General features: G+C 47.4%; 2 protein-coding genes across 10 annotated transcripts; one reads left to right on the top strand and one right to left on the bottom strand.

Annotated features, from left to right (window-relative positions):
- Positions 1 to 2,279: 2,279 nt before the first annotated feature.
- LOC308397820 (E3 ubiquitin-protein ligase MARCHF3) lies at positions 2,280 to 9,064 on the top strand. The gene is made up of 5 exons (XM_080883975.1): positions 2,280 to 3,244; positions 4,236 to 4,434; positions 5,601 to 5,796; positions 6,743 to 6,949; positions 8,199 to 9,064. The coding sequence occupies exons 2-5, from the start codon at positions 4,250 to 4,252 to the stop codon at positions 8,355 to 8,357; spliced, it is 747 nt and encodes a 248-aa protein (XP_080740101.1). The 5' UTR covers positions 2,280 to 3,244; positions 4,236 to 4,249; the 3' UTR covers positions 8,358 to 9,064.
- Positions 9,065 to 9,270: 206 nt separating this feature from the next.
- Positions 9,271 to 17,388, bottom strand: lmnl3 (lamin L3). 9 transcript variants are annotated; one of them, XM_080883968.1, is made up of 12 exons: positions 16,841 to 17,388; positions 15,721 to 15,877; positions 14,971 to 15,096; positions 14,717 to 14,887; positions 14,523 to 14,648; positions 14,170 to 14,390; positions 13,874 to 14,093; positions 12,872 to 12,979; positions 12,653 to 12,769; positions 12,367 to 12,477; positions 12,216 to 12,276; positions 9,271 to 9,498 (listed from the first exon to the last, which is right to left on the bottom strand). In XM_080883968.1, exons 1-11 carry the CDS (start codon positions 17,242 to 17,244, stop codon positions 12,241 to 12,243), a joined length of 1,797 nt encoding a protein of 598 aa, XP_080740094.1. In that variant the 5' UTR covers positions 17,245 to 17,388; the 3' UTR covers positions 9,271 to 9,498; positions 12,216 to 12,240. The 9 variants fall into 9 exon arrangements, with proteins under 9 accessions (XP_080740094.1, XP_080740090.1, XP_080740092.1 ...); XM_080883964.1 differs by lacking the exon at positions 12,216 to 12,276 and adding an exon at positions 10,195 to 10,277; XM_080883966.1 differs by lacking the exon at positions 12,216 to 12,276 and adding an exon at positions 10,195 to 10,274.
- Between the last annotated feature and the right edge of the window lie 2,842 nt (positions 17,389 to 20,230).

Here is a 20,230-nt window from a genome sequence, read left to right as displayed (position 1 = left end):
GCACTTTCTATTTCTGACACGAGCGCTCCGAAATGTTGACTCAGCCTCAGCAGAATTCAAATCAAATCCTCGCGAGAACACCTGAACCCCGCCTACACCTGACAGACACACGTTTCTTATTGCATACAGCTCACTCAGCCAAGCTGCTTCTCTGCAGACGTGTGCAGGAGGAACAAAGTAAAGACAAAGGCAGAAGATTTTAAATGGGATTTTTGGCTTCAAAGGTAAAAGTAGCTCCTCCCACAGGTTCTCTGAAGGCCAGGAAAGATGGCCAACGGATTTGTTTTTTCACAAAATGTGCCAATGCGTAGGGTTAGGGTTGTTCCACTTGATTGATCTATATTATCATTGTTTATTAATTTAATTTTATTTAAAGTTATTACAAGTTGGACAGACCACTATACAGAAAGAAAGGGAGAAAGAAAACAGAGGAAGGACAGTGGAAGAAGACACTGAGAAAATCTGATCACCTGTTAAAAGAAGAGAAAACAACCTGAGAACAACACGATACAGAGACAACCACACAGACGTGGGGTCACCCAGCAACCACGGTGCAGAAGCCACAGAGGCCGCAGTGACGAGCCCGCAGGCCCCGCCAGTCGCACCAGAGCGGGCCGAGCCACGGTCCCAGAGGCCTGAGGGAACCCCACCCCACGAAGGAGCCCGACACGGCCGTGGGCGCCAGGCCTGCCAAGCAGCCGCTGGGAGTGAGCCGGGCATGCGCCCGAGTGCCGGGCCCCGAACGCCGACGGCTGAGGGCATCAGCCACCGGCAGGTAGTGTGGTGGGTGGAGCTAGGCCTCCACACCTGGACACAGAGGTACCCACAGGTTCAACTACAGGAGAGGTGTTAAATATCAGGCCCGTGGGCCAGAATAAGCACCACAGTAATTAAGTTACAGATTTCTGTATCTTATACATTTACTTCCTAAGTTCAGGCCCAAAGAGTCCTGCTGACAGATGTCTTTCTGTACAACAGCAGCATCAGCTTCGCTGTATCGTGTAGAGAAAGTGAGACTGTCTCTCATATTCAGATAGCTCAGACATTTGTACACTGACAGAAGGTTTCAGCGGTGCCACATCAGATCACAGCGCTGCGAAATGAGTTTGACGCACACTTAGGTTTCTTCACTTGGTTTTCCCAAACATGGATAAATTCCTAACAGCCGAGATGTGAAGCAATCAGAGCAGCGATGTCACACCTGCTGACTTCACCAAAACGTTCATCTAAATCTTTCACATTCATCGTCCACACGTGAGCTCAGATAAAAGTCCCGCTGGGATCAGAGGGAGAGAGGTGGGAGGACTTTCTTTGCCTGGCCTCTCTTTCTCCTCCTTTCCCTTCAATCCCGCCTGTTATTCATTCCCAGGCTGCTGCTAACAAAGCCCGGAGGAAAAGCACATCACTGGGAATTCCTTCGTGATAATTCCTCTGACAGCAGACGTTAAAACGCACAGGGGGAGAGCCACTTCCTGTCCCGGCTCCCAGTCTGGCTCGGCTCGTGTTGTGTCTGTCTGGGTCTATTTGTGAACCTTGGTGTGCATTGTGTTAAATGGGGCCGGGGGGCCCTCTCTAATCCTGCTCAGGTCGGCAGCGAGGGGCCGCTCTCCAGTCCATCGATCGCTTTCTTTGCCGGGTCCTTTAACAGCCCTCGGGCATTAATCCCGCGTGTACCTCTGTCTGGATCGATAGCAGACAAAAGCACCGCAGGAGGCTGTCTGGACCCGAGTTCTCCATTTACCTGCACGCCCTCATCCTCAGCATGAATGCGGCTGCTCTTCCTCACTTCCTGTCGTATATCTCCGGCTCCAGGACCGGATGCTCTGGTTATGACCGACGTTTCTAATGATGAGCTCGGTAACCCCTGAACTCAAATTCAAATTTTATTTGTCACATACACAGTGATACACAGTACGATATGCAGTGAAATGCTTAGACAACTGCAGGTGACTATGAATAAGATAGGAAATAAAAATGAAAATTAAAAAGGGTCAATTTAACTAGGAAGGAATAAAATAAAATATATAAATTAAAGTTGAAAATAAAATAACTGTACAACAAAATACACAATACACAGTATAGAAATATATAAGAATGTATGTAAACTCTCAGTTTAACTTTTTCTACTCATGGGTCTGAATGATGTCAAGAGAGGATATCAAGCCCCGCCCATCTGCTGCTTGAAACTTCTGTTTCTGAGGGGCCAGCCAATCAGACGAAAGCTGTCTTAAGGCAGGAGGAGCTGTGAACCATTCCTCCAACAGAGACTGAGAATAAACTCTGAGCAGAACTCGTGGCCTTTGACAGTGATGGCGACGGAGGATGGCGCTGCTGACCATTTTATTCGGCAAAACAACAGGACTTGTTGGGTTTTAATGCGTCTGTCCATTGTCCCGACACTGTAGGATTAGGTTAGTGGTACTCACAGGATTAAAAGCATGAAGGCTGAAATCAGTTCAGTCACACGTCACTTTGGGCCACATGCTAGTGTTAGCTTGTAGCTTGTAGCTGTGGCTGTTGGCTCTTCATTAGCCATTAGACAGCACCTGATGCCTCGTTTATACATGACGCACAGCATCCTCAGTATCCTCTCTTAATGGTTTGCTTTGTTAAATAAAGCTTACACTGACTCACTGCACCATCTTGTGGTACAAACTGGTATTAACTGGAAAGAAGGTGCAGCCCAGCCCTACTTCACATTTAGCCGATATCTCTTCAACAACACAAAGTTTTTGACATGAAGTCACAGCTGATGTGTGTGGAAAATGATGAGAAACGAGAAAAATGAGCTCTTAAAAGACATTTTTAAATTTTACAGATTTTTCATTTGAGTTTTTTTAAAGTGTAACCTAAACTCTAACTTTAACCTTCTGGATCTGGTGGATGTTTAGTGATTACTGCGTGAATCAGAATGAAGCTGTATCACAGACAAACACCATCCCTCCCCCCGTCTGCACCCTCGGCCTCCACCGGCCTGGAGCTCGCTGGTCTCGCTCCGCTGGCTTCCTGGAAGCCCCCTAACAGGATTAAAGGGGGTACGGCGAGGTGCTGTGACTCAGTCTGATGTGATTTCCATTCGTCTGGCCCGGCCCTTACTTTCCTCTGCGTCTAATCCCTCGGTGTTCTCACCGGCGTCCGTCAGCCTCTCTAATCTGCTGGACGGCTTTAGGAGGAGAAGCCTCGTCACTCGGACTCTGCCTGATGATAAACACGGAGCTGGTCCTAACGTCGGCTCAGGCTGGAGGTAAGGCTGCTGCTTGACTTGTCATTAAAGCTGCTCGTTGTGCGACAGACTTTGCTTTGCTGGTCAGCGTCGTGTTTCATGTGTCTCCGCTCGGGACTGTGAAGAGTGTGAGCTGGACCTCACCTGAGCAATAACAATATTTACAGTGGACTAACTCTGGAGTGGAAGCTCAAAAGTAGAATAAAATAAATACCTCAATAAGTAAAAAGCTAAATTTAAAAAAATACAATAAATGGATATTTTTTTCATAAAGATAAAATGAAGCAGAATAGAATAACTAGAAGGACAGAATTAAAAAAGCTTGAGAGAAATATTTGCTGTTCTTGAAGAAGAAATATTACTATTTTTTTATTACTAATTTATTCTCAGTGTAAATGTGTTCAAGCACTGACAGGTTATTTCATTTCTTGCATGAAAACTTAAACCTTTAAACCTTTAATTCACTGATTTCTGGCCACTTGGGGGCAGCAGAGCAAACAAAATAAAAATCATAAATAAAATATTAAATAACTGTCACCTTTCAGCTCCGTAACTTTGTGTTTGGTGCTGAGTTCTGGCTAAACGGTGAAAACAGCTGCTGGAAAAGACATTACAAACCGGCAGGTCAGCAGAACTTCCTTAATGTTGTGATGCTGACCAATAGGAGCCCAATGCTCCTCCATCTTTGACGGTTTATTTTTTTAAACCTGTCTGTAAATATGAAGGGTTCTGTTACTGGAGTCGGGAGACCAGTTACTGAAATATGATTTATTTATATTCAGAGCTCCAGTCCTAATTCTGATGGATGATGTCATATTTTGCAGCTTCCATTCATAATTAATTTAATTATCAGTTTGTGACGGACAGCAGATCCACTTGTGTGTCCATATTTTTATTTTTATTTATTTATTTTTGTGTCACGATGTATTTTCATTCCATCTGTTTTACATTTGTGTGTGTGTGTGTGTGTGTGTGTGTGTGTGTGTGTGTGTGTGTGTGTGTGTGTGTGTAGCAGACGTGGAGTGAATGGCCCCTCGTACTGCAGATATGACTGTGGAGGATCCGGTGGGCCGGTGGGAGTCCAGTCCTGTGGAGGAGGTCAAGTTCATCCCTGAGCCCGCGCTGGATGAAGAGCTCCACAGCAGCAGCCAGGAAGTGATTTGCTATCACGGAGACACGCCCACTGCGGAGTGTGCATCCATCACAGACAGGTAACCGGAGCAGAAGCACAGAGGCTGAAAGTTCATCACCTCTGTAACGTACGCTATCAACGTTTGAAATCACCCAGAGTGACGAAGCCTTTCCTGGACACATTACAGCCCGAACCACCAACCCAGTTTAAATGGGTTTGATGGGAGCATCGCACAGAGACGGGTACCTGCCAATTAGTGCTTAGTCCAATCACAATCCTCGAATTTTACCAGAACTGTTAGTGCAGTGACCTCACAGCAGTCATATTATTGGTCACATGACGTCGTTAAAAGGCTCCAACAGCACAAACACGGTCCAGGTGAAGCTAGCAGACAGCTAGTAGCTACAGCCACCTGTCAGTCAAAGAGGCCACGCCCCTAATAATGCAAACTTTAAGGCTTAAAACCATTTAAACAGGTGAGTGATAGAAACAGCCTCCCCTGTACAGGTGTTATGAAGGAGGATCCACAGACACAGTTTGCGTATCAGGCTGTAAACATGTTTATTTCTGCTGTAAAGTTTTAACATGGAAGTCTATGGGGCCTGACTCACTGCTGCCTCTGCTGGACGTTAGAGAAACTGCAGTTTCTAAACTATAATTTTAGGCCCTTTATGTTGCCGCTTGGATGCACCTTGCAGATATGCTGGTGATGCATTTCACCACTTCCCAAAGGCGCTCCGCTGGACAGATCTGATAACGGTGGACGTCAGGGTGTACGCTTGTGAATCATCCAGCTACTCGCAGCCAATAGGAGAGGAGTACACTGTGGACATAAAAGAATGGACATGGTTAACAGCAGTACTCACAGAGGCTGCGTTTCTGAAGGGTTCTTGGTTAGTGATGAGAAGCTATGACCTCGATGACTTACTTCAGAGTCTCCAGTCTTCAGTCAAACAAATGCTTCACCCTGAATCCTGCATGGTGTCGTTTCCACTCAGATCCAGTAACATCACAGTGAGATGACACATATTAAAAAACACCATGAAAGAGGTCATGATATATTTTCATTATACATTTGAAGACAGATGAAAAATATTCTGTTTAATATTTTTCTTTCCTGTGAGTAAATCTACAAGGCAGGATGAATCCTTTCGTTTATGCAAAGTTTTTACCTTCTGAATGTCAAAGTAGAAAACTGCCTTTGCAGACTTCCTGTCGTCTCTGTTCGTGTGTCGCTCTGTGCAGTGAGGAGCAGTTTTGCAGGATCTGCCACGAAGGCCGGGCGTCAGGAGAGCTGCTGTCCCCCTGCGAGTGCTCCGGCAGCCTGGCTTCGGTGCACCGGAGCTGCCTGGAACAGTGGCTCACCGCCTCCAACAGCGGCCACTGCGAGCTCTGCCATCACCAGTTTGTGCTGGAGCGTGTGCCAAAGCCTCTGACTGAGGTAGGCCCATCACCACACTGATGCTCAGCGGCCCAGACTTGTGACCGAGACAGCCACACTTCTCTAATGTCTCAAACCTGGATTAATAAAACCAAGTGGCTTCGTGAGCTGAACATGAGAATATATTTGTCATCTTTTGTAGTGTCCTCTCCTCGTGTCACGCTCAGCCTGCAGAGAAAGATCTTTGTGAGATGAGACAGATGAATGAGGCTGATTGAAGTTAAATAAGAAGGATTCGCCGGCTTCTGCTGCAGAGCAGACAGAGCAAAGAGTGAAGGCTGGCTCTTTTTCCTCAATGGTGGCATGTCAGACTCAGTGGGAGGAGTTTGTTGGCTTCACGTTGGAGAACCTGTTGCCGTCAGCTCGCTGTCCATAAAGCCACTTAGCCTGAGAGGCAGATTAGCCGGTGCTTCTTTGCTGCAGAGGACAGGAGAGTGGCCTCGGTGCTCTCTGTAGGTGCATTCTTGGCTGGTAATCTGCTGATTAAGCACCGTGTGCTGTGCCAGGCTAAGCTACACACTGAACACAGGCCTGCTCAGGCGATGCTGCACGCACGCAGGGGAGGAAAGGTGCAGCACTTCCTGTTAGCGATGTACGAATCGAATCCACACAGCAAACACACACACGTTTATTCTGCTTCGATGCAGCTCCAAGTAAAAGCTGAACTGGGTTTGCAGCTACAAAGTCTCCTGTATTATCACACAGTGAACAAATAAAACATAAGTTTAATGTATTTGTTTGATGTCACCAGTTTCACTTAGTAAATGCAGGATCACTAAACGGTTCCTGGAGGAGTTTTCCTGTCTTACGTTGGTCTTAACTCCGTGTCCTGCTGATATAAGGGACGCAGTAACAGTCGGAACATGAAAACATATCACCGACATTTTACTATTTCATGGAAAACATGAGGCTAATCCTCTTCCTGCCTCCTCTTTCCCTCCATCAGTGGTGGTGCTCTCCAGCCATGCAGCAGCAGAGGAGGACGCTGTGCAGCGATGCGGCCTGCTTCCTGTTCATCACGCCGCTCGCGTCTCTGTCGGGCTGGCTGTGCATTCAAGGAGCCATGGAGCTCTACTACACCAATGGGATGGAGGCCCTGGGACTCCTGGTGCTCACTCTGGCTCTCATCATCATCTATGTGTTCTGGACTGTGGTGAGTTTAGAGTCTGTGCTGTTCATCCAGAACATGAACTTATTTTACTAACTGGAATGTAGAAGATTAATGTGGAAGACTTCAGTCCTGCACGGGGACACTTGCAGTTACTAAGTAGCAACTTCTAAAACTAAAAAGTGACGCAAATACTCAACGTCTGCTCATGGCTCCAAACGTGAGTCGTCCCCATGGACTCCTACAGTAGAAATACTCATGAGAGCAAAGGTTAAAGAAGGCCCAGCCAGCTGCTTTTCAAGCCTTTTGTTTCTCAGGGCCCCTAAACATTAGGAACAGCTGTCTCAAAGGGTTCAAGAGTACGGATATGGATTCAGAAATGTAAGAATCCACAGAACTACAGTTTACAATAATGCAAATATATAAATTCTAAAATATATTTGAAATCACTATTTAAATGAAAATCTTGGAGACGGCAGATTCAGGTGGTACTGAACTCCACTCAGGCTGCATGGGTGGGGAGAAATCTGCTCTCTCTTTCTAGTCCCTGTCAGGACTCTTGCTGCAGCATTTTGGATCAGCTGAAGGCTTTTCAGGGAGTTTTTAGGACTTCCTGATAATAATGAATTACAGTCGTCCAGCCTGGAAGTAATAAATGCATGAACTAGTTTTTCAGCGTCACTCTGAGACAGAATATTTCTAACTTTAGAGATGTTGCACAAATGGAAGAACGCAGTCTTACATATTTGTTTAATATGTGCATTGAAGGACATGTCCTGGTCAAAAATGACTCCAAGGTTCCTCACAGCGTTACTGGAGGCCAAGGTAATGCCATCCAGAGTAAGAATCTGCTTAGATACCATATTTCTAAGATTCTCAGGGCCGAGTACAATAACCTCAGTTTGATCTGAATTAAGAAGCAGAAAGTTAGCGGCCATCCAGGTCTTTAAGAGGCTAATTGAGCCTAATAACATTAAATGCTGTTCAGGCTGTCAGCTGTTTGGTATCTACATGGATGCTAAAATCACCCACAATGATTATTTTGTTTGAGCTGAGGACTAAATCAGACAAACTGAGTCAGGCGGACGATCGATAACAAAGAAAACTGGTGTTTGAGTTTTACCGGCTGCATGGACCAAAGCTCTGTCTGGGTCTTTGGTTGATTAACAACCTGGAGTGAAAGTGTTTGTTTTAATGTCAGTGTTTCACGCTTTGGTGCAGTTGTGGAAAGCATAGTGCGCTTTGTGATTTTGTTTCATGTTTAAATTGTCTCTGCTGGTTTGGTGTTTGCCAGGTTTCTGTGCGCTACCATGTGCATCTCTTCAAAACCTGGAAGAAGACTGACCAGAGAGTTCGACTGTGGGTTCCTGTGTCAGCGCAAACACCTCCTAACCAGCAGGTGGCGCCCATACACTTCCTCAGCAAAGCCATCAACAAGGAAACGATGGTGTAGGTGGAAGTCTGCACAGCTCAAAGGACGGAGCCCACGACCCCATGAACTTTTAAACCACAAAAGACTCAATGACTCCTTTTATTTTCCTCTGTACTTTTATTATCCTATGTTTTGGTGTTGGTGGTAATGGCATGGGGGCGCACTGGAGCAGATCCAAACTGCTTTGTAGTCAAACACCCCCCAAAGAACTACAGAGGCTAGCCTTGGTATAGCGTCCACATCTTCATTGTTAAACAGGTGGTAGTAAACACTGAAGGATGTAAATTCAGTCACACAGATTCCCAACTTAGATCTAATGACCACCAGGGGGCGATACCTGTGGCTCGTGGTCAGTTTATGGACTCAGGTACTCATTTCAGGTCACATATAATAAAACAATAAGTTCATTTTGTAAATGTTTGTCATTCTGAGAGGATTACGCTCATTGATTACGATGACATCAAATCCTCAGCTGGAGGCTGCAAAACATCCTCCGCCTGTTACGTCTGTGCTCGATAACTATTGGTCTGTGAAAGCGGCCTGCTTTAGTCCAGATGTGCTGAATGGATGCATCCCGACTGAAACGCAGGTGATTCCACAGAGCAGCAGCTGGACCAGCAGCGCAGCTTTCAGAGTTACTGAGAAAAGAGAAAACAACTACAGTTTCCGTGTCTCGGTGCGCCATCATCCAGGTAAATCCCCAAAGGTGGATTCTGTTCATCTGGACATCTCCAGTGGGAGAAATGTTTCGTTCCCATGACAACCACGCCAGTCTACCCACCCAACCTGCAGCTTTTACCCAGAAGCTGAGCTATGAAAATAACCCAGCACTTTCGGGTGCGGTTCCCCTGCAGCATCTCTGCATGCTGCTGGAAATAAGCACAAGTTGTATTTGTTTAGAAACTTTTAGCTTTATTTATTACACTTCAACAAAAATTAAAATCAAAGCTCCTGTTGTGAAGCGAGAGCGACGAAACGTGAGGGACACTGTTGCTGTAAGGCAGGTGAGATCATCTCACCGTCCTACTGTAAATAAAACTACTGGAGCCAGAAAGCAGCAGTCTGAGGCCCGAGCTGCTCCAGGGTTTTTCAGACCGCCGTCGAGGTCGGTGGCAGAGAGCAGGCGTCACATCACAGCACAAGTGGTCTCCTTCGAGAAATCCTGAGGGGGACAGAGCAGCAGCGTTATCATTATAATAAAGGTCTGGTTAGTAGAAAGCTCGCAGGAAGCAGAGGGCGGGGTGGAAACCTCTGGATGTCCAGATTAATGAGCATTACAGGCTGAACCTTCAAAGCCAAACAAACCTGAGGGCGTGATGTGCAGGGCGGGGCTAATCCTGCTCACTGTACCACAGCAAGAGGCCGCGTGCGCTACTGGACACGTTTGTGTTTGGAGTTTCATTTTCGCCGGACGGTCAGCGCTCGCATCTTAAATTCCCCCACAGCTGAGAAACTGATGCTGGTCATTTATATTTATCCACTCGTGACGCGGTTGGTCTCTCACCGATCTTTTTAATAATCGGCGCCTTTCCATTTTAGGTGAAACCTGCCCGCCTGCTGTTTAAAACGTGATTGTCATAAAGCTGAGCGCTCGTGGAGGAAAACTCGTTTAAATGTTCCTCTCGTTTACTTAAAAGATCTTTTAGGTTCTTTTAAATGATGTAATTACAGATGCGAGGGCCTGGTCCAAAGAGCAGAGGTAATCTAAGGTGTTATTTGACACCATATTATTACTCCTGCTCCACCTGCTGAACCACATCCTCACCGTCACTTCCTGCTCCAGCTCAGTCTGGTATTTTACAAAGTTTTTCACCCGATCTGGTAAAATTAATGCGCTCCCGTTCACTCGACAGTTTACCTGCATCTTTATTCAAAGATGTCTTCCAGTCGATTGGTCCCTGTGTGCTCGCCATAATCAGCACTGCATCTGGTAAAGTCCTGCTTAAAAAAAAAGCCAAGTTCGACTCTTCTCTTCTTAGCAGTTACAGACGGATCTCAAAGTTGGTGTTTATCACTAAGAAAAGCTCGAGGCCAAGCAGCTCTCAGCAGTTTCAGACAAACAGCGTTCGTGTCATGTTTCAGTCGGACTTTCGTAGAGCTCATTCTACTGAAACAGCTCGTCGCAGAGTCTGCAGTGACATTTTCATGCATCATTTTGCATGAAAAAGGTTTTATTCTGCTAGTGTTGGACCTCACGTTGGTATTTGATACGGTTGACCGCCACATGCTGCTCGATAGGCTGAAATATTGGGTCGGCGTATCTGGATCTGCCTTGGACGGTCTGAACGATGCTCATCTGCGGTGTTTGCAAGTGCAGGTCATCCTGCACTTCTCTCAGCCATCGTGTGCCACAGGGTTCTGTACTGGGCCCCTTATGGTTTCTAATAGATCTACTTCCTGTATTGAGCTACTTTAAGAACATTTGCCATCACTGCTATGCAGATGATATTCAGTTGCACATTTCTGTTAAGCCCCGAGATGTTTCTAAGCTGCACATCCTGAATTAGTGCTTAAACCCCATCAAAGGTTGGATGGCTGACAACTTCCTCCGACTCCAGTCTTTCCTTCATGAAGGAAAGACTGGAGTCCTTGTAGGTGCTCCTGACAGATTTGCTCCCCTTTCAACATTTGTCAAATCGTCTCAGGAACCTCGGGGTAACCTTTGACCCGCTCTCACTTTGGATCTTCATGTTAAATCTCTGGCTCGGTCCTGCTTTTATCACTTAAACGTTGCCAAATTAAGTCCTATTGTATCTCACACTGAACTGGAGACGGTCATTCATTTCATCACATTTGATTGCTGTAATTCATTGTTTACATGTTTAAGCAAAAACTCCCTGAAACGTCTGCAGTTTGTTCAAAACGCTGCAGAAATGCTTCTTCTCATGTGTTGCTGACACAGCTGCGTTGGCTCCCCGTTGAGTCCAGTTCAAGATTCTGACTGTAGAGGACTTCATGGACAAGCACCTGCTGACATTACTGAATATCTTCAGCCCCGTGTCCCCCGGAGGTCATGTGATCAGGCCCTACTTGTTATACAGCGTACGAGGCTGAGAGCGACGGGAGACAGCTCGTGCCACGGCAGCAGAACAGTGATTAGTTAATCGGGGTGCGACAGGTGGGTGCTGGGGTGGAGCAGCAGCAGCACGGACTTCTCAGATGCAAAGTTTTCAGATGACGATGCGTTTGTGCTTGGAGCGGGTCGCTTCTCTTTCTATTCGCTTTTACAGAGCATCCAGAAAGTTCTCACGGCCTTTTTCCAAGATGGAATACATTCACTCTTAATCTCATGGGTTTAAATTTTTTTTAATACATTTGCTTTTATCACTTCGCCATAATGGGGTGCTGCGTGTAGAATTGAGGTGAAAAATGAATTTAATCCATTAATAATGATGCAACACGACAGAATGTGGAATAACTGGAGCGGTGCAGTGAAGCAGTGATGCTTTCTGGAGGTACTGCAGGTCCTCGTGGACGTGCAGACTGTAGCTCTACTCTGAGTCCTCAGCATCTCTAAGGATGCGCCCAGACATCCTTCAGACGATGCTCCACTCTCTTCCACAGAGACCAGGACAGCATCCACATCTCTGCAGTCACTGCACACAGCTGTGTCAGTCTTTCCCTGCCTGGAGTGGGCGCTCCACCCTGTCTCTGCAGAGCACCATGGCCTCAGATTTGAAGGCGTTAATTCTCTCCTGAAACAAACTGACGGCCTCCAGCTTGCTCAAACTACACTTTGAGTTTACTTGACGAGTGAGCTGCGCTTTCATCAGCAGAGTAACTGGGCTGCGTGATGGATGAGTGAAACAAGCCATGCATCTGGTTATGGGAGCAGGCGAGGCGAGCGGAAGAGCTGAAGCTACTTTACCCCCCACCTACCGTCCAGGCCGAGCGTGGACTGCACTCACGACACCGAACAACACTTCTTTTTTCGCTTTGGCTGCAGCGCAGGTGGGAAAACAAAAGCAGACATGAGGTCTGAGGTCCTGCACTTGGTCCTTTTCTGCTTGAACATTCCCCCTGAGGTTACCTGTCTCTGGAAGCGCTGCATTTCACTCCCCGTGACAAACTCCTCATCAAACTCCAGCCCAGTGTCGTCTTCACCCCCACCCAGCATGCACAGCCTGCGCTCGGCCACTTCCTGTTTAAATCAAATCGCAGTAATACAAACATATCCTGTACAGCTGTGGAAGGTGCCACACTTCAAAATCATCACCTAAAAGTTTCAGAGTTAAATAAAGTGTTCATGTTACAAAGCATTACTTTCAGCTTTATTGTACAGGTGCATTCTGGGAGGTGTGGTTTATTTCCTCTACCTCGTGGTTGGAGTTCAGGAGGATCACCCTGATATCAGTGATGACCCCCCAGCTCTTGTGGCCCTGCAGAACCAGGTCACTGGGCTCCACCTCCACCTCAGCGCCTGCTGCCCAGATCTGACAGGTAAACGCACACGAACACGCACACACACTTTCATTGTGTTTACAGTGATTACCAGTGGCGGTCAATAAGTCTTCCTACAATGTTAAAGGACTCACAGTGAGTGTCTGCCCACCAGCCAGGACGCAGGAGGCGGGAATGTGAAAGGTGATGTCTCCAGCGCCGGGGTAAACCCGCCGGACCACCCACCCACCCAGAGACTGCTCCTGGAAACAAATGAGAAACAAATTAAAGAGTCATCATCTCGACCCTAAAATGGGTTTTCTCAAACTGCAGAGCACGCCATCGTGACCCTGTAGAGATTTAAAAAAAAAAAAAAAAAATTGTTTGCACATATTTTACATGAAGGCTGCTCCAACACCAGCTAGCTTAATGTCCTGAGATCATTATATATTATTAAATGTAATTACAGATGAATTACTGCAGTGCTGAACGGGTCGGGGTGGGATGTGGAGCTGGGTCAGTGAGTGATGGAGCGCATGAAGAACCCGGGCGGGTTGCTGGCTCTGTGCAATATTGACATTATTGTAGTTCATGTAACAGTTTTTCCTCCCAGTAATGGAAAGTTACACAAAATCGTTAACAGCAGTGTGCAGGAGGTCATCGGAAGCAGACCGCTCCACTGAGAGCGCCACGCCACACTGACCCAAGCTGGTCGTGCATCCCTACACAATTAAACCCACAGGCATGAAAACATGCAGCCAAGGCAGAAGCAGCAAAACCTGCAGTTCCTCAAACATCCAGCAGAGGGAGCAGCGACTCCATCACAGGTGTTAAACATGTTTACAGCCTGATACACAAGCTGCTACATTCCCCCTGTGCTAACATCTGTATGGGGAGAATATTTTATTTCTAAATAGCAATATTACAGTTTGCCTTATTAGGGGCGTGGCCTGCTTGACTGACAGGCGAACAGTGACAGCTGTAGCTGCAAGCTGTCTGCTAGGCTTCACCTCTGCAGACCCTGAACTGGACCTCTGGGCGTGTTTGTGCTGCTTTTAATGAAATCATGTGACCAATAATGCATGTTCTGCATCCAATACCAAGCTGTCAAACATCCTCCAGCTTGACCCGAGGCTTTACAACCCGTACAGACTTACTTTCTCTGAGTTGTTCTTCAGTCGAACATATTTTCCATCCACGTCAATCTCTTCTACACTCACGGCGCCGCGCTCCATCGAACGACTGGACATTTTGTAGGCGGGCGAGCTCCCCGACTCGCCTTCGTATTTCCGTTTCTTCCCTCTGGGCTTTCGGCCGCTGTGCTCGTGCGTTCGAGGTATGGATGTCCGCTGCGAGGGGCTGGGCGACAGCTTAAACCTGACAGGAAACAGAAACAACCATGGGAGCAAAAACACCTGAGACCCAGGACCCCTCCACTCACACGCAGCCATACCTCTGCTCCTCCACCTCCAGCATCTTCCTGTAGGCACTGATCTCCACGTCCAGAGCTACCTTCACATCCATCAGGTGCTCGTAGTCCTCCAGCTGACTGAACATCTGGGTTCTCATGTTGAGCAGCTCCTGCTCCTTCTGACTCAGTTTGTGGTGCCAGACTTCCCGCTCCTTGTCCAGAGTCCTCTCCAGGTCCTGGAAGCGGTTCTCCAGAGAGATTTTCTGACAGAGAGAGGGGGGAACATTAAGACGAAGAGCGTTTCCCTCCACATCAGAGGCTTTTTCTCATTTTGGTGCAGAAACTGCAGGAAACTTGGAAGCTGCACTGACGAGCACAGACCTCCCCCAACTCACTTCTTTTCTGCACTGCTGCAGCTGCGAGCTGAGGGTCTCCACTCGGACCTTCGTGGCGTCCAGCTCGTCTTTTGTGGCCGAAGCCACGCCGTTCTTCTCCAGCGCATCCTGCTGGGCGTTGTGTAGCTGTCGGGCACAAAGCAGCGTGAAACACATTTTTTAATATCGGAAAATAATCCGTGAGCAGCTCTAACCTTTGAGCCGAAAACCCGGTCGATCTCTTCTTTGTACTGCTGAAGCTGCGACTCGCTGTCCTGCCGCAGCTGCTGCATCGCCTCAGCCAGTTTGCCTTCGAACTCCCTCCTCCGCCCTGAATCCACCTCCACCAGGCGGCTTTCGTGTCTGCTTCGGATCTCCAGGATCTCCTATTTCAAAAACAAAGAGGTGAAACGGTGACGTGAAGATGCACCAACCTGAAAATGTAGAAACTGGCAGCAGCCCGAGTTACCTGCTCACTGATGTTCTTGTGCAGTTCGAGCTCCTCTTTCAGCGTTTGCACCTGGTTCTCCGTTTCGACTCGCCGCAGCATCTCAGAGCTCAGCTGGTTCTTGGTTTCTGCCAGCAGAGCCTCCAGCTGGTGACACAAATAAGACGAACGTCAGAGCTGAGGGACTGACTGCACCTAACGTTGGACGATTAGGATTTTCAAATATCCGATTAGTGACAAACCATGAAGTTTGGGACCAATTTCCTAATTTTCACAGACACCGGTTGCAGGAATGCACTTTAACGCCACTGAATTTATTCAGAAGTTCAGCCGTCTTCACATCACTTCAGCCCCCGATGAGCTCAGAGCTGTGCGACCACCACAAACGGCAGCGCGGACAGACAGCCGAAGCCTGCCGGATTTCACTTCTTACCTGCGTACATCGCCATGGTAACTCGTGCTGTGAAGCCAGCCTGCTGCGGGGCAGGTGACGCTCAATCAGCCCAGTTACAGATTCAAGAGTAAGTGAAATTATAAGAGCGCTGAAACAGATGAAGCCTGATTGGTGGGCTGAAGCTAACGTGCAACCATTCATGTTTCCGATTCTACTTTTCAAGCTAAGCCAGGATTTCCTCACATCCTGTCAGACCCAACGGCGCAGGCTCGTTTTCATGTCCCTCGCCGCAGGTGAGACACGACGTCTCCGACGAGGATAACTGGTTGGGGCGTTCCACGCACGCTGCACAGTTTAACGGCGGCTGCCCTTCTTACTTGTTCGAGCTGGCTCTGCAGGTCGGCGAGGTCGCCGTTGAGTCTGCGGTTCTCCGACTGCAGTTTGGTGAACTCGGCGTCCTTCAAGCTCAGAGTCTCCTCAGCTCTCCTCAACTGGGCCAGCGCATTGGTCAGATCGCCCTCCTTCTTCTGGTGCCTGAAAGAGACGCGAGCACAACGTTATCGGTCGTGTGATACCAGCTGCTGCCCTCCCCCAGCAGAAGTCTGTTAAACACAAAAACAAACCATCACAGGAGTCACTCAGTCAGGCCGGCGCTCACACTTCGGAGTTTCAAATGCACAGACTCAGATCCACAGACACTCAGTCCACGTTTACCACGTTGCCTGACTTCATATCACCAGGATGTTTAATGAAACTGAGCCGCACCTGCTCATCTGCTGTCTGCGTACTTTAGAGCCTTTACAGCTGTAACATGTAAAAGTGGCTTTAACTGGACTCCAAGCACTCGAGTCACACCAGGGCTGCTTATCTGCTGCCCTGTGGAGGTCTGCAGGGCGAACACTGCTGCACACACTGACCTGTGTCTCCATCGGCTTCCAGTTCACCTCAGTGTCAATTTCAAGATCCTGCTTCTTACATTCAAAGCGCTTCATAACCTCGCTCCTCCAGATTCATCTTCTCCACACGTGCTCTGTTCTTCTCCAGCTTTCCACCTGCTCGCATGTCTACCCTGGGACTCTTTGGTCGTTCTGCGCCGACACTTTGGGATGCACTTCCACCAGATCTCCGGACTACAAACTCCCTCTGTACTTCCATCTGTTCAGAACTGCAGACCCTTCATCACGACTAGCTCTACCTTGTTTAGCTTTCATACTTTTTTTAATATTTACCTTATGTTTTTATTTTGTTGTACTAATGTAAGGTGACCTTGAGGGTCTTTAAAGGCGCATATAAAGAAAATGTATTATTATAACAGCGGGCAAAGTTCTTACAACCAGACTGAGGAAAGATTTAATCTCCGTGATGAGACAAACGTTTATGAAGGATCAATAATCAGCATCCATCAACTCCTATGAAGTTTTATAAAGCGGGGCGGAAACCATCCTCTAAATCAGAGACTTTCTGACTGCAGTCTGGTGTAACGCTGTGCGCTCCTACCTCGCCTGGAGCGTCCGGTGCTCCTCGCACAGATTCCCGTAGTCGATCTGCAGCTGGGCCCTCTCCTGGGCAAGGCCGTCCAGGGACTTCCTGACGTCGGCCAGCTCCTCCTCGTACAGCCTCCGCACGCTGCTCCTGGCCTCCTCCTTCTCCTCCAGCTTCAGCAGCATGTAGGAGCGCTCACTCTCCAGCTCCTGCACCCGCTGGATGTAGTTGGCGAGGCGGTCGTTGAGGCCCCGGAGCTCGTCCTTCTCCTGCAGCCGGGACAGGCGGGACGGGCTGGTACTGGAGGCGGACAGGCCGGCCGCCGCGCCGCTTCGCCGGCCGGCGGAGCGGCTGGATCGGCCACTGGAGGAGGCCGCCGGGGTGGAGGTGGCCGCGGGGGTACAGATGGGCGAGGCCATGACGGAGGTGCTCGCGGTAACAGCTTCACAGAGCCGGGGACGCTCCTCGGGACGGCTTTAGTAGCACAGCCGGCCTCACCTGCACGCAATCATTCCTGACGAGCTGACAACGGCACGAGCGCGCGACCGAACCGCGCAGGGCACATCCGGCTGACCTTTCAAAATAAAACCAGCAACAAAGTCTTGATTTTTTTTCTCCAACTTTATTTCATCAGAAACTTTAACAACAGGCATAATACACGTAGTGCAAAATTGTAATGCAGTGGAACAGCATGAATAATTAAACAAACAGGATAGAAATACAGATTAAAATGGGAAAAAGCGAGGGACACAGTGACTGAATAATTACAAAAACACATTAAAATATTACAAATATTAATGGTTTTTAAAGCTTTTGTTGTGAGAGGAACAAATTGTAGTCACATAGATTATGGATGTGGTGTTTGATTAATGAGCTCAAAAGCATTAGAGTCTTTCTCACCAAAGTCAGTATAACCAAATAACACGTTAGGTTAAAAAAGTACAAATTTAGTTTCTTTCTGTCAGAGATGAAAGTAGCGACATTGTTCCATAAAACCTGAGTAAAGGCACAAGACCAAAATAAATGCGAGCAGGTCTGTGGGAGCTTAATGTATCTCTTATATTTTAAATGAAATCTCCTTCACTTTGTTAGTAAGGAGGAATTTGTGTGGCAAAGAGCAAAACCTTTTTGCAGTCAGTGAGTCCAGAAAGAAATGGATGGAGAAACAGAGACTCTTGAAAAAGAGGCATTCACACCTTACCAAGACGAATACTATTATTAAACCTGTTGTCAAAGAATAGCAAAATCTTAAGATTTCACACTGGATTTAAATCTCTTTTACGTCACTGTCCACGTAACCACGTGATTCATAAAGATTTCCTGAAACACTACAAAGCGTTTCACAGCTCCACAGTCTCAGCTTCTGATCAGCGGCTTGCTTCGTGCTGGCTGCAGCTCAGGAGGTGGTTTGATCCTGATGAATATGGACTTTTTTACCATTATTATTATTATGCTGATTGCTTCAGAGATGACCAGGTAACGTCTCGTGATATATTATGTTAGTCGTGCATATGATGAATGTGCCAGATCTCAAACTTGTTGGTTGAAATCAAGCTATAACACGTGATACAGGAGTTTACTGTGAAGGCGTACATGTGCAACTTCCGGTGTTTCATGCGCGTCTGCGTCCAGTTTGACGGAAGTGAGGTTCCTGCTGGACATCAGCTGACAGAGATGACTTGCCTGAAGCTGAGAGCTGCTGTCGCTCATCACAAGACCACTTTTAAAGGAACAGTCGAGTTTCCCCGCTCTTCAAATAAAAATCTGAAGGTTCACACTTTGGGTTTGAGTCATGTGACCGCTGATAAAGAATGACACCCCCCCCCATCACAACTGACCCACACAAAGTGAGAGTCAGGGAGACTGTGCATGACGTCATGATAATAAATAGGATTATTATTTTTATCAGAGGCTTTCTGAACTTGTTGCACTGATGCTGTGTGGACAGCAGGGGGCGCCACAGCTCCATCGCGCACTGTTGCGGAGAAGCTGTTTTTCTTTTGCCTCTGGATGACGTCACCTCAGAACAATAAACAGTGAAATCAGATTTCGGCTCCATTTTAAACCTTCATCATTTTGTCTGCTACCTTCAAAGTATTTCTGCGCCCAAGCACTCGTTCTCTCAGTGACATCCTAACGAAAGAGTGCTCGGACGAATGAGGCATGCATAAAGTACTCTGAGCGCTCCAGTCGTGTTGAAAAGCACCATTTAAGAAGTCACCAGTTCGTGTGCTTTGTGGACCTGAAGAAGGCTTCTGTTGTATGGGGCTTCCACCATTGCCAAAACCTTGTTTCCAGTTGGTTTTGAGCTCCAGCTAGTCCTTTCTGGACTGGTCTGTTGTGGTCTCTGTCCCTGCTCTCATCTATGACCATCAGCTGTAGGTAGAGACCGACCAATCAGATCACAGATTCAAACACAGGAATGATAATGATTCAGGAATAATTCTCTGAAGGGAGTCAGAGCTCTCCCTTAGAGATAAAGTGAAGAGCTCAGTCATCTGGGAGGACTTCATCTAGTTCAGGGGTGGGGGAACTCCAGGCCTCGAAGGCCGGTGTCCTGCAGGTTTAGATGTGTCCTTGATCCAACACAGCTGATTTAAATGGCTAAATGACCTCCTCAACATGTCTTGAAGTTCTCCAGACGCCTGGTAATGAACTAATCCTGTGATTCAGGTGTGTTGACCCAGGGTGAGATCTAAACCCTGCAGGACACCAGACTTCGAGGCCTGGGCCCTGTTTCAGGAAGCCGGTTTGGAAAACTCAGAGTGAAAAACGACACTCACGGTTGAGTAACCCCGAACTGTCCAACTCGGAATATTCCGTTTCAGAAAGGCTGATAACAATTAGTTCAGTCAACGCGGAGTTGCTTTAACCCCAAGTGAAGCGCGCGGACGAGGATACATAAAGCCCTGATAAGCGGAGCACAGATTAAGCGAGTCACCATGGAGACGGAGGGAAAGAAGGCGCGGTCAATGTATTTCACAGCGCTTGAGGCCGAAATTCTGATGGCAGCATATGCCGATAACATGCAAATTCCGCGGAAAAAAGTAACACAGCCACAGCTGCAAAAGCATGCATGGCAAAACATAGCCGACAGAGTCAATGCGTGAGTGTTAATATAAACATTGATCTAGGGATTTCCACCCATTTAACACGTTATTTTATCATATGTTATTTTATTTGTTATTTTATACATTTTATTTTGTGATGTGATGTGAGCGCAGGTGCAACCCAACAGGCCCCAAACGTGCCTGGCAGCAAGTAAAAATGAAATATAAAAATATAGTCCAAACAGGTAAGGTGTAATTGTAGTATGAGCCATAGTGCTTGGTCTGTGTGTCCCATGTAAATCAATTGCAGTTAGAGGCTACATTAATTTTCTTTCTGTAAGCACTTATTGAAATT

Source organism: Rhamphochromis sp. 'chilingali' (genome assembly GCF_963969265.1).
Source record: "Rhamphochromis sp. 'chilingali' genome assembly, chromosome: 6".
Lineage (NCBI taxonomy): Eukaryota > Metazoa > Chordata > Actinopteri > Cichliformes > Cichlidae > Rhamphochromis > Rhamphochromis sp. 'chilingali'.
This window is presented reverse-complemented; position numbering and strand designations above follow the sequence as displayed.

Coding starts and splice junctions, on each gene's coding strand:
- LOC308397820 (XM_080883975.1), top strand. CDS start 4,250: ATGGCCCCTCGTACTGCAGATATGACTGTGGAGGATCCGGTGGGCCGG. Junction 4,435..5,600: donor TGTGCATCCATCACAGACAG/GTAACCGGAGCA, acceptor CGCTCTGTGCAG/TGAGGAGCAGTTTTGCAGGA. Junction 5,797..6,742: donor TGCCAAAGCCTCTGACTGAG/GTAGGCCCATCA, acceptor TCCCTCCATCAG/TGGTGGTGCTCTCCAGCCAT.
- lmnl3 (XM_080883962.1), bottom strand. CDS start 17,244: ATGGCCTCGCCCATCTGTACCCCCGCGGCCACCTCCACCCCGGCGGCC. Junction 15,097..15,720: donor TGCAGAGCCAGCTCGAACAA/GTAAGAAGGGCA, acceptor TTGTGTCACCAG/CTGGAGGCTCTGCTGGCAGA. Junction 14,391..14,522: donor TGCAGCAGTGCAGAAAAGAA/GTGAGTTGGGGG, acceptor TCTCTCTGTCAG/AAAATCTCTCTGGAGAACCG.